Source organism: Brassica napus, chromosome C7, assembly GCF_020379485.1.
Source record: "Brassica napus cultivar Da-Ae chromosome C7, Da-Ae, whole genome shotgun sequence".
NCBI lineage: Eukaryota > Viridiplantae > Streptophyta > Magnoliopsida > Brassicales > Brassicaceae > Brassica > Brassica napus.
The window spans coordinates 23,389,257-23,403,268 of record NC_063450.1 but is presented as its reverse complement, the minus strand read 5'-3'; the positions used below and the strand labels follow the sequence as shown (position 1 = coordinate 23,403,268).

At 34.4% G+C, this 14,012-nt stretch overlaps 2 protein-coding genes across 2 annotated transcripts; both read right to left on the bottom strand.

Moving 5' to 3' along the window:
- Nucleotides 1–2,669: 2,669 nt before the first annotated feature.
- On the bottom strand, nucleotides 2,670–3,837 carry LOC106364786. Its single transcript, XM_013804293.3, has one exon. It carries the CDS (start codon nucleotides 3,200–3,202, stop codon nucleotides 2,858–2,860), a length of 345 nt encoding a protein of 114 aa, XP_013659747.2. The 5' UTR covers nucleotides 3,203–3,837; the 3' UTR covers nucleotides 2,670–2,857.
- A 2,808-nt stretch (nucleotides 3,838–6,645) lies between these two features.
- Nucleotides 6,646–8,912, bottom strand: LOC106367562 (IST1-like protein). Its single transcript, XM_013807347.3, has 6 exons — nucleotides 8,683–8,912; nucleotides 8,400–8,532; nucleotides 8,209–8,312; nucleotides 7,954–8,125; nucleotides 7,717–7,857; nucleotides 6,646–7,211 (listed from the first exon to the last, which is right to left on the bottom strand). Exons 1-6 carry the CDS (start codon nucleotides 8,730–8,732, stop codon nucleotides 6,840–6,842), a joined length of 972 nt encoding a protein of 323 aa, XP_013662801.1. The 5' UTR covers nucleotides 8,733–8,912; the 3' UTR covers nucleotides 6,646–6,839.
- Nucleotides 8,913–14,012: the final 5,100 nt, after the last annotated feature.

The following is a 14,012-nucleotide window of genomic DNA, read 5'->3' as shown; positions in this document are numbered from 1 at the left end:
TTTCGTTTGAAATGTAAAATTTACCTCTTAACTCTTTCTCTTACACCAGCCATCAAATAATCCCTAATCCTCTTTTCCATGCTTCTAGCTCTGTTCTTTTCTTTTCCAATTTCTGTTTTCACCACCAACAGATTGATATTAAACTTCGAGAGGCAATTTAGATGACGATAATAGTGGCTGCAGCAGTAGAGGCCGGGGTGGCTACAAAATATGTTTCTAAACCTTACTCCATAGTGTAATATCAGTGTCGTGCTCAGGCTAATAGATGCTAAAGGCGTTTTCTAGATGAATTTTATACGTTCATCAATCATTTAAAATTTGAATCTGAGATTTTCTCTCGTGCCGTCGGACTTATTCTTGTCGGGTGCTTTGAGTGTGTGTTTGTGCTTGGATTCTTGGTCTGTTTCAGGGTTTAGGTGGAATTTCCGGAAGCTGGAAGAGCCGTAGCATCAAGGTTTGAGGGTGCCTTTCTCTCGGTAGCTCGGGGTGCCCGGTGCTCGACCCCGACCAGTTCTGGTTTCTTTGGTCTGAGCTCGTCTTGTTGCTTAGCTGGTAGTAAGGCTTTGTTCCGCTCTGTTTCGAGTTGCGTCAATTTCCGTTTCGTTTGTTGTTTAGTTTATTTTTTGTTCTCCGCTACAAGTTGCCTTTGTATCTTCTGTCACTGGTATAATAATTTAACGTTTTATCAAAAAAGAAAAAAAATTGAAAATAGTGTAGTAGAAAAAATATAACCATCAATCATATCAAAGACTCAAAACCTTTTTTGAGAAACTATGAACGCACTTAGCAACTAATAACAAGCTGATGATGTTTTTTAATACACGTATCACTATTAAAATGTTCAAAACACCTTTTAAGTATAAAAAATATTATTCTTAGATATTCATTTGAGTATCTGAACAATAAAGGTGTTCTTAGTTTTACTGTCTACAAAATGGCTTTTTACAGGGGTCAGGGGCTAAAGGCGATTTATAGAACACGGCCCTTGTAAAAAAATGAAAACAATTAAAATAGATACGCTCTTGCTTGAACCTATTACATATAACTTAATAAATAGTAATTTGATTGATACACTATGCTGTAAATTTTGTTCAATTCTTTTTTATTTTTGGCGAACAGAAAAGAAGATTTGAAATACTTCACAAGTTTTATCAATTTTGTATGGATTCGTGAACCATGTGAATGCAAAGGCCACCAGAAGTCTACAATGAACGTTATCTACTCAAAAGGTTTTTTACCTGTGTCATTGGAATAGACAAAGTCACAAACTTCACCAAGAGAGTTACACTAGATCATCATTATCCATGGTTTTTCAATGGATTTCTCAAATTAAAAAAAATAATAATAATAAATAGTAGAAAAAATAGAACTATCAATCATATAAAAGATTTAAAATCTTTTTTTTTTTGAAAAACTATGAGCACACTTTTCAGCTAATAACAAATTGATTAAAAAAAATAATACATGCCACTATTAAAATGATCCAACACTTTTTAACTATTAGAATATCAATCTTAGACATTCATTTGAGTTTCTGAGCAATAAGGCTACTCTTAGTTTCACTGCCTACAAAATGGCTTGATGGTCCAAGCCACCTATTTCTAGATTTCGTTTAGCAACTCTTTCATGTTATTTCCCCCCAGTGTACTTCTGTGGTTTGTCTCTTTGCAATTCCGGTCTAATATTTTCCAGAGACCTTATCTAGGATGAAATAATTCTCCCCCTTTCATAGTTTCTTTTTTATTGTTTATCAGATCTTTGTTTCCCGTCAAAAATTACACCAATTTTGTCAACCATGTGAAAAAGGGGAATGCTTCTTGGGGCATCTAAGTTGGCACGGCTCGGTGGTGCTTACAACTGAAAAGAACGTCATTTTTAAGATGCGCGTTACTATTTTTGACAACGTGGAGTATAGGATGTTCAGTTATATAGACCAAGTCTGAACAATCTGTCTTGTCTAGAGAGGGATTTTTCAACTCCTATAGAAACGTTGTGGTTTCATGATTTTCAAATATACTAAAGAAGCCATGGGAAGAAAGCAAAAGCTGATTCCGCTCACATTTCCATTACTTATATAAACTCTCATCATCATTAATATAGTTCAAAACACCTACCAAAAAAGGGCGACCACTAGTATGCGTGGGCTTGTGGTTAAGCGCAGAGGTTGGTCCCGTTGCATTCCTAGTTCGAGCTAAGAAGAGTAATTAAACATGTTTCTGTTTAAGGTCAAAGACCGGTTCTAGGCTGAGGAAGAGATTAAAGCGGAAGGCCTAACTTCTTCGGGAAAAGAAGAAGCAAAAGCTGCATTATCAACAGAAAAATTATACCTGTGGTTTGTTGTTACTTGTTTTGCCATATAGAGAGGTAGGCAAATGGAAAGTCTAAACCGAACAAAGACGGGGTCGAGTTAGAACGGTTTGGCTCGGTTTCTAAGAACCAAACCCAGGATTCATCTTGAGCAAATAGATATTATTAATTTATTATTTGTTTGGTCCACTTCGGCCATAGGTAAATTAATTTTGAGTTGTTGGGATTGCAGCCGGTTCACTAGGGTAACATATTTATGTTTATAAACATAGATCCAAAACCATTAACAAACTTAATTCGGTTTACTTAGTTCCAAATTCTTAACCGGAATACCCAAAACTTAAACCAAGAAAAAAAAATCAAACTCCAAACCAGCTTGAATTTTCTTTATAAGAAAAAATCCTCAAGATAAGGATATATGTATAGAAAAGTTCATGATTTAAACTTAAAACCATACCAAATCAAACAAATCATTAATTTTGATTACGATATATGGTCCATACTAAAACCGAAAAATCGAACCGATTGAAAAAACTCGAATCACCAGACTTCAATCTTGTCTTGTGTTATTATCTAAAGGTGGAAGCTGAGTCGAAGTGTTCAAATTCCAAAGATCATCATCCCACACAACATCTTCGAACAAAACTCCATAGTTTTTCTCAACAAACTCCACATCCCAACATGAAGGCAACACGGTGCTCCATGTCATCAGCTCGTCGACCACAACGTCTCCTTCCTTGAGCCACATACCCCACAACCCCTCCTCCTCTTCCACAGCCGCAGCTGCAGCCACCGTCGCTGCTGCAGCCAATGCATCAACTTGCTCCACCACCACCACCTCCATGTTCCTCTCCTCCTCTTCCTCTAGTTTCTGTTTCTTTCTGTCCCTATTCATGTTAATGATCAATGCATGCAAGAACCAAGGTAGAGAGAGGGTATATTTAAAGGAGGGATCAGAAGAGAAAAATGAGTTTTGAAGGGAAAGTGTATGGAGACATGGGTTTAGGACATGGAGGAGGAGAGAGACTACAGTTGCTTACCACACACCATCTGTCTGTTCCTTTGGCCCTACGTGTCCTCCATCACTTTTTGCTGCAAATATCTTTGAGAATGTTCACAAGAATAATAACAATTAATTTTTTCATTAGTTTTATTTCTCATGTGCTGAAAAAATCAAAAGGCCGCCTAGAGGAAATTGAGATCCCCGAATGTACCAATAATTATCATTTTTATATTATTTTCTTATGTTGTGTTTTCATGATGTCAATGAAAAAGAAGAACAAATAAACTGGTTCGATTTATACTTTAAAAAGGTTGGAAAATGATATAAAAAATTGTTGAAATCCACCTGGACTTGAAATAGACCAAAAAAACGTTCATGAGAAAGAGACAAAATTGTATTTGGAAAGGACGAGATGAGATTGTGTGCATACGAAGGGGGCAAGTCATAAGTGGACCTTTCTCTATTACACGCACACGACGACGACCATGATGATGTGAATCGCTAATATATTCTTCCGTTTTTTTGCTTTCTCTACTTTGTTCTGTAATACAAATATGTCTTCAAATTAACACATATATCCTAATGGCCGGTGAAGAAATAAGCTTTCTTCACCAGGCATTCCACGATAAAATAGTGTGCAAATTTCCTTTGCGCAAAATAACTATACAAGATGATTGATTACTTGTTTGCTGCCTCCATAATTGACTGATGTAATAGACGTATTAAAAGTTCTGAAGGCAAAGGAATAACTACTCAAACCAAGCAAATTACTGGACCAGGTTTAGAGATTCACGATTTAATAAAATGTTTAGGATTTTAACATTGTAAAAAGGAAGAAGCTGACTTTCTATAGAAGGGTAATTTTACAACTGATTCATAATAATAAATTTACCCGAGAAATGCTTTAATTTAACCAACGCGGTTGGCCTAGTGGTAGTTGAGGCCCAGAACCAATACGCTCCCCGCAGGTTCGATTCGCGTTGGCCACCCGGGCTAGGGTTAAATCCCAAGAATACGTGGAGTGCCGTGGGCCTCGCGGGAATAGTCGGTTGACCACGGTCGCCGGAAACCCGCGGTTACAAAAAAAAAAAAAAAAAAAAAGGTTAAATTAGGACTTGGTAAAATGTACTTTCTAAAACGTTTTCTTTCTTTAGTTGTTGTATTTAATTTAGGGTTTTAGAAGAAAAGGAAAGTCAAAATAAATATTAATCTGTACTATAATACCTAATAGGATTTTGCCCTTAATTTTTAGAGTTATTTACAAGACAATGCGGCAATGCCACTCCTAAATTTATGCATATCTTAACTAACTAATATCAACCAATTAATTTAGAAAATATTCCAAAACTTAAAATCCAATTAAATTAATTAAATTTTTTCTCCTTTACTATTTCCTTTTTAAAACGTACCACTATATTTATTATCCTTAAAATTATTTACAGCAATTTTTTAAAAACTTATTCACTATAACTTTTTATATAATATAGTTTTCCAAATTAAAGTTTTTAATAACACTAAACTAAACACTATATATATATATATTTTTTAAAAAATAATAAAAATTATTAAGTTTAAAATGTTTGAAAATAAAAATTTAGTATGTATAATTGATATTATAAATATGTTAGAAATACAAGAATATGTAAAAAAAATCTCAATAAAAAATCTATTAATTTGTATAAAATCCTTTAACTAAACACATCCAGAAAATTTTGGAGAATTTGTGAGAACAAAATTATATTTGAAGAAAAATATTGTCAAACATATTTTTATCATTAAAAACTATATACAGGTTTAAGACATTAAAAGATCATTTTAAATTAATGGAAGACAGGTCTAAATAAACAAATTATATTATTTTGATTCTTTTTTTTGACAATAAAACATTCAAGACATTATTTTGATTGTTATATATGTATATTTATACAAACCTTTATATAAATTCAGAAAATTTATAATATACACAAATTATATATGTTAACATATGCTATATACGGATTATATACGAATCGTCGGGGATTTTCGTTCGACAACAGATCTAGGCATGATATGAAAGCACTGGTCGAAACTCAAAACAACTTTTTTTTTTGATAATAGGTTATAAATTCATATATATATTATCAAAATTATCAGCAGAAAATGTTCGCGTTTTGAAAGCGCGGATCAAAATCTAGCATATATTAAATTGAAGAGGATCACACCATATGCAACATACAAAATTATAAAGGTCGTAAATAAAAGCAACACCTCACGACAAAAACAACACCTACACTCTCCTATTAACCGTGTAATTCCCGTTATTCGAAAATTATCAGTAGGAATGAACACGGTCTGAGAAATCGGCCACTCTTTGACCGATATCAACGCCTTTCGCAACGCATTTTTTGCAACTCTCGAACACCGCGTCGATGGCGAGAGTTTCTTGGAAGATAACTCAATCTATATATGTTGGTACGGGGCGAAAATAAAAACAAAGAGGAAAAACGTGTTAGGTTACATTACCACCTCACGCAACAACTAATCTATAAGATTTATTTAGCTGAACGACATATGTGGGGTACAACTTGCAAAAGAGAATGTGGTAAAATTGCTATTAGAGGGATGAGTTTGTATCAAATGGTGTTACATCAAACATAAATAGTATGTCATATTTGGAAATGGTTTATAAAAAAATATTACATGTCATCGAGAAAAAACATCAGAAATTTGGAAGAGAAGACAAAACGCAGCTTGCCATCCGAGTTGTGTCTATTTTGTATACATATTACCTAACAATCGGCAAATTTTGAAAAAAAATCTGCCATCTAGTGTATATTCCCATTTAATAATTGTGGCAATCAAAACTTTTTAAAGTATTTTGGCCTAAAGCAAATGTTTTAGTGGCCTTTATGTAAGGGCTGATGGTGGAACTACTAGTGTCATTATCTACGAAGGTAACCAAACTATTTGAGCAACAAATTTAAAACAAGGAAAATGAAAGTTGTTTTGCTCGACTTATAAAAAGACTTCAGCTTGAAAGGAACAGTAAAAAAATGTTAATCAAGACTACTGTTATTATTATTGGTTCATGTTAAACATGATAAACAATTAAAATACATATTGAGAAACATCAATTATCTCACATTTTGCCCCATGTTCCCACTATCATAATATATTTTTCTATGTATCAATGAGTAATCATAACTGAATCTATGTTATTTGGTGTGGGAATTTACTAGGGAAAAGTAAATAAAGCCAATTAGAATGATTTGACATTATATTTTTGTATTTATCAAACCAATGTTTTGGAAATATTCAAATTAGTTTAATTTAAATACAAGCGGTATAGCTTAAAATAACTTAAATCACCGATTTTCATTAGGATTACCACAGTTAAACTTTTTTTTTTGTACCACAGTTAAACTTATGAAACCAGTTCACAAGGTCACACAATTCATAGCATGTTTTTACTGTTACTCTTTAGCATATACTCATTTCCAAACCTAAGGAAACATCGTTAACCCTTCTGTCGCAAATCATGACGTGGCAACTACATTAAGTTTGAAGGCTTCCCTTCTGCTGCTACAGCGGGTGCAGCCCAATAAGAGACATTCACTAGTTGCGCTGCAGCACGGGCTGCGGCTGTCGCATGATCAGCGCTGGCTATAGCAGCCTGAGCTCTCTCCATTATATCACTCTGATCCCGTCTTGTATCAGGAGGCGCTTGAGTAGCTACATGCAGCTTAGGTGATGATGACATGTTTTTGCTCACTGGGTTTTGAGCTTGAAGCTTCTGGAGTCTCTGCGTGGCCTCTGCAGGCAGAACCTCAGGTTCCCTAGAAACCAAAGACTGAGTGTGGCCCTGTTGGGACGGTCTAGATTCAGAGACACTATCTTGACGATGTATTTGCTTAGCTCCACCCTACAAATGTCATTTCACCCAAACCATCAACTTTATAAAGAGAATTCATTTGAACCAAACTCAACATTCACGGTAACCGCTAGACATCGAAAGATTCTGATTCTATTGTTACGCAGAAATATATTTATTGCTCCTTTTGCCTATTGAATACTACCATCTCTGTTCTTTAAAAATAGATTTTCTAGTGTATTCACACATATTAAAAAGCACATTAAATCACCATTATAAATGTATTATTTTCTACAATTCTCAATTTTCAATAAAATATTTATCTTTCTAAAACAATTTCTTTTCTAAAACATCTATCTTAATGGAACAAGAGAGAGTACTATCTAGTGTCTACAAGACAAAGCAATGATAGATGAACAACAAATTTAGATTATAAAAGTTTCCAATTCAATGTCATATTATTTCTATATTGGGGAAATCATTTTTCTCCCCCTCAATAAACTTGGTGCATGTTAGCAACTAGCATTCTTTCAAAACTGAGTTCAGAAAGAGGTACCAGTAAGTCTTCGTGGCTCTTCATGAACTCGGCTTCAGTGGCAGAAGAGTCCCAATTCAAACTGTACTCCTTGGCAATTTCCTTCAAAACCTTGAGCCTTGTCTCTCCGGACGGACTTGCAGGAGAAAGCTTTTCAATGATCTGCTCATAAAAAGCAAAACAATCCAACTAGTTAAGAATCACTTCATTCAAGAACGCAATTCAAACATGAATAAGAAAGAAGCTAGTATAATTAACTGTACGATTGACACCAGAATCAGGACGGAGCTCAGAAGAAACCATGATAAACTCTTTCCCATATTTGGTACCGAAAAGATTCTTAAGCTGAAGAAGATCAGGCACTTCAGAGCACCTCGGAGCAGCAAAGATAATGCTAGCAATAGCTTCTCTCAACTCTCTCGGACATTCCCTAATTCCATTACAATCCCAAACAACACACATAAGAATCACTTTGTAAAACTCAAATAACAGATTAAAACTCCGAAGACTCACTTTTGACTTTCAAGAATTGGAACACGAGCAAGCACAAACTCGCAGAACAGCTCCAAGATCTCATAAGCCGCCCATAGGTTCATTTCTCTGATCACATGCTCCACCTGATATCTCATATCGATTGTAAGAAAAAAAACAACATTACACGATGTGAATGTGATGATAAGATGGGGAGAGATAAGGAAGGAGACCCTGATTCGAGCGATTGGTTCTTGTCCTGCTTGTAAGAACTGAGCAATCTCCTGCTTCATGTGTTTGAGATGCATGTCTCTCTTGTTTTGCAGCAGTTTCATCCGAGCTATCGCGAAGTTTAAGGATGTTTTGCTGCCAAGAACATAAAATTCGTTGAAGAACAGAGCAATTGATCGGATCGATCAACGGAATTTTGAAGAATCTTAGCTTCAAAATCCGAATCGTAAACGAGATCACGGTATAAGGCTAAAGCGAAGAAGAAGAAGAAGAAGGAGGAGGAACCATTTGGCGCCGAAGACTCCACGGTTGAAGAGCTGGTTTAGCAGCGACATCGGATCTGATCGGAGCGGAGGAATCTACCGGTTGGTGGCGATCGATCGTCGATTGAAGAAAATGAAAACGAAAATAGTGAGATAATTACCTGCGGCGCGGTGCAGCGGTATTACGGTACGTGCATAAGTGTATCCAGTAATAAGCGCCCGTGACAATCGTTGCTAGAAACGAGAGTAGGAGTCGAAGTGTTATATTTTTGAGAAACATTAATTACAAATATTTGAATTTATTAGATTTAATTGGTGAATAGTAATTGGAACGTGTATAGAAAAATAACTAATATATTAAACAGTAAATATTTATTATATTCTTAATAAAGGTGAAATCTCAAAAAAATCTTATTTTCAAAAACAGATGTACTATCATATCATTGGGTTGGAATTGACTTCCGACCAATCACAGAACCGAGAAGTGGATGTCTCATCATCACATTCCACTAGATTTAAGGAAAGTTATCAGGGAGGTCATACTTGGTACCTTATGGCTCAGTGCAGATCGGCCCTGGGGTAAAGCCGCCATAGAATATGAAGATTTTAGGGGCACCAGATTCTAATAATTCCACTCAAGTCGTGTGGTCAGGGAACTTATTACTTTGGCTTACAACACCAGTTCGACACCCTGCTATTTTCGATTGTGCATATTCCGTGTTTCATTGTGATTGACTTTAGTAGGAACAGCTGCATCTCCTATTAATTTTTTTATTCCGTTTTCTTTTTTTTAAGTTCTTGTAAAAATTTTAGAAACTTTTGAACTTCAAATAAACATCAAAATTTAATATAGGGTTCTAATATTCTATGAGACTATAAAAACTCCATAAATTTTACAAAGTGAACTTGCATTAGAGTTATTTATCACAAATTATGGTTTATTTTATAATTATATATTTTTTAATTTGTAGAAAAAGCTATCAAGAAGTATAACTGAACTTTTCATGTGAAACTAAAAATATAAAAAGAAAAAAGGTGAGTTCCAAATGATGTTTTTAATAATTTTTAATACTATTTTGGTTACATGCTTAAATTATACTAATATTTATGACAGAATAACAGAGAAAAAACAACAATGTCCCCCGATCAACCATCTACTAAGCTCCAAACATGTACAATTTAAACTATTTGGTTACTTTTTGGCCGGTACGGAGGCGGCCAAACAGGCTATATGGTTGCAAGAGCTATTAAGCGAGGTCATGGAACAAGCAGTCGAGAAGGCAGTGATCAGAATCGACAATCAGTGTGTTTCACGGCAGAAGCAAACACATTCATTCAAGGTATCATTTCATTAGAGAGTGTGTTGAGCAAGGGAAAATCATTGTGGAGCATGCTTCCGGTGATCAACAAAAGGCGGACATTTTGACTAAAGCTCTTGGAAGAATCAAGTTCAAGGAGATGAAAGATTTGATTGGAATGCAAGATTTGGAGAAGAATGATTTCAAGCTTAAGGGGGAGAATGTTGAGATAAGCTTGAAGATCAAGGAAACTTGAGGAGCAAGTAAAATACCTAATCCTATTAAGATTGAGATTCATAATATATTTAGGAGTTATCTAGATATGTTTGTTAAATAGGATTAGAAAAATATAATCTCCATATAAAGGATATGTCAAAGTGTGACATAATGGGTGGATTAGAGATTGAGAGTTTGAGAGCTTAAGTTTTTGAGTTAGTTTTCTTAAGCATTAATAAAGAAGAGTTGGTTCTTTATATTGAGATACTTTCAATCTTTGATTCTAGAGATATGTAGTATGTGCCATTGAAGAAGCAAAGGACATCAAAGATCCCTCGGTAGAGAGGAGTTGCAAAGTTCTTTGCTGGTTCACGAGCGGAACATTCATAAGTATGTTCAAGAAGAGCATGTTGTGAAAGTTGAAGGTCAAAGAAGACTCGAAGGAGAAAAAAATATCAAAGGAGAGAAGGAAGATACGGAGGAAGTGACTAAGGTGGAATGTTATAAGTGTCACAAGCTGGGACAGTTTTAAGTATGAATATCCAGGTTGGGATAAAACAGCCAATTATGCAGAGATAAATGAACATATTTGATTTTGCTGTTTTCGCTGAGCATGCATTATGGATCACAATTAAGAGTCGATGAACTGAGAGAATCGGCTTACTTGAGCACCACTCAAGTATGTCGGGAAATTTCAGGATTTGAACATGGGTAGGACGTTGGTCAGAGATGTTGATGAGATGGGCAGAGGATTAGAGAAGAGTCGCAGACGTCAGGTGTTGCAGAAATGAGAAGATGGAGAAAACACAAGGGATCACAAGTGTTTGGGTGGAAAGTACGTGACGTGAATGTCGAAGAGAAAGATATGTTATCTCATAGTTGAGTCTATCATGTTAGTAAAACAAACAGAGTAAAAAGGGTCAAAATGACAAGTATTCTTAGCGACAACCAGTTCATTAACAAGAACGGGGTTTCTAAATGGTCTAGTAGTTTCTTTGGCTTGACAAAAACCAAAGCCTGGGTCTGCTTCTTGAGAAATTATAAGAGCTTTCTGCATTAAACGTACGCAGAAGTGGAATCAATCGATTGGGAGCAAATGAGACTATGAAAAGAAACCAATCGATGGAGTCAATGTCCATAAGCCTCATTATGTTGTATTATGTGTTTGTTATGGCAAAAAGGCGATCATGAGTATGTGGGGTTGGTTTCAAAGGATTTTATGAAGAATTTGAAAACTTATTTCAGTGTGGCATCGATGGAAAAAGCTAAAGAAATGTGCATACCTGATCTGCTGAGAAGTCTAAGAAGATAGAACAATTCACTTCACGAAGATCTTCCTAGCGAAGAAACAAGAGCTGTGTATCTCTCTGTTTGAACAAACGACAGATTCTTTAGTTTGTGGAAGAAAAAAGAGTCACAAGAAGGTAAAATGATTACACTCGATAGTCTACCTCTACTAAGAGTAGTTGCTATAAGTGATATTTTCTATTGTTGGTTTTCCTCTATTAGTCTATATGATTCAATTATCTCTTACAAAACTTACCATTTTCATGTGATTTTTTTTATAAATCATATCATTTAATATGTTTGTTTATATTAATACATCTATTTTAAATAAAACACATTTTAGTAGCTTAGGATTTGCTATGTTTTTTTTCTAATTTTATACATATCGTAATTTATTTTATATCTTCATTAATTTAACACTTGCAAAACTTTAATTAAAACATATAATCTTAAGGACAAAATAATGTTGGGCTGTATTTTTAACTGACTGTGAACATAATTGTGCTAAAACAAAAAAAAAAACTATCTACTAAAGACATATTTGGCAAGATTTAATAAGTTTTTGAATTTAGCTAGATGATCCATATAGATATTTTTGGCGCAAATGCCGACTAACTTTTCTTTTCTAACTTAATAATGTACAAAATTCTAGACATTCTCTAGGTTATTCTTTGACGGTAAAATTGTACTCTGTATAATTGGAACTACGTTTATAAGTTAATTCAATTAATTAAACTTATGAATTAATGATTTCGGAATTTTATTTAAATGGAAATGATCACAATAATTTTTCAGGTACCATGTTTCGATGAAATTTATTATTATTAATAAATTGTTAAAGATATTATATTTTTGAAATTTTTATTATCAGTAAATTGAAAGTAGATAACTGATATTGTTTTGATTTTGAATGAATGCAAATATATACAAATCTCGGAAATATTGGTTAAAAGATATATGTTGAAATTGGTTAAATTAAGTTTATTAGTTTAAAAAGGAATATTTCATAAAATAAAGAATCTAAAAAATATTATTTTTTTAAGGTATATTCTCAATATAATAGTCTATCACCTATATGAACAATGATGTACGTTACATATACGTGCATAGTATATGTTATTACAAACGTAAAAAACTCATATATAATCGTCCACTATGTTAAAAAAATTGGTTAATAGGCGTGAGTTATAGAGCTATAGGATGTGTAAATAAAGTAGTGAAATCAATTATAACATTCATATCTCAAAGTAGTATCAATTGTTAAAGAGTATTTGAATTGTTAGACTGTGTGATTGTAGGTGACATACGTGGGAAAAATGGTTCATTCTCCTCTCAACTAGTTGTAGAACTTTTAAGCTATGTTAAAAGTCACGTGAACAACGGAAAAATAATTTATTCTCCTATGAACTAGTTGTTTCCGGCTATTTAACACACAAACTTTTAAATCATGGCAAAAACCACATGAACAATTCTATTTTTTGAATTACATACATAAACTATCGATTTTAAACTAATTCTCCTAAAACTGTAAATTGTGTTGTTTAAACGTTAATTTGGTTTATGACAGGTAGATAGTCGGTTTCATTTAGGTTGATAAAAATAAAATACTATGTCGTTTTGTTCTTCTTCTTTAGAAATCGTTTTACTATTTATCATCAATTGAGGATAAAAAATTTTAGTCTGCATTTTTGAGTTATATGATATAGTAACTGGCTGGGTAGATATTTTCGAGTTATATGACATAAAACATATAAAGAGATCATATGACATTAATTTCTGGATTGAGAAGAATAAATAAATCCCTGAAGGACCGGAACCTAAGAGTAACATCGGCTTACGGAACCAATCAAGCGTCATAGACTACGCCAATTTTATAGTTTCTTGTGGAGATTGGTAAGTTACTATTCGCTGGTCTTCTTTCTTTAAACCGTCTCTCCATATAGTCAGCCTTTGCCTACGGCTTTGCCTCCGCCTTTCCCCCGCCTTTGATTCCGTAGAGTTGATTTGCAGGAGGAACTCTGAATTTTTTTCTCTCGGTTGGTGGAGGCACTCTTGGCGTGACCTACCTGACAGGTTTTAGAGTGATATGAGCAGGTTGCAGATGAGATCTGTCTAAAGTTTTGAGATCTGAGTTTTCTCGAGATTGGAATATGATTTGCATTGATCGCTACATTGGGTTCACATATATAATGTATGAATTTGGTTATCAAGGTGGATGGATGAGAAAGCGATGATTGGTTTGCTTGAATGCCATCATTTTACATCAATCAATTAATGGCCTGATAGTGGAGGCTGAGCCTTAAATCTTCGGTTACAAAAGCACAGCGTTCTTTCGAGACGCCAGGGACGAAGAAAAAAAGAAGATCCTTTTGCTCTCTCTTCTTTTCTCCTCCTTCTCTCTAGATTCTTCTGATCTCGATCTGAGCCGGCTTTCTCAGCACCGGAGCCGGTTTCTCTTTCTGTGGTTCTCTCTTTTTGGATCCGTGTTCTGTTTGGGATTTGGGTTGATTGCTTTGCATGTTGGTCTCGAGTCCTCTTTGTTACTTCTCTG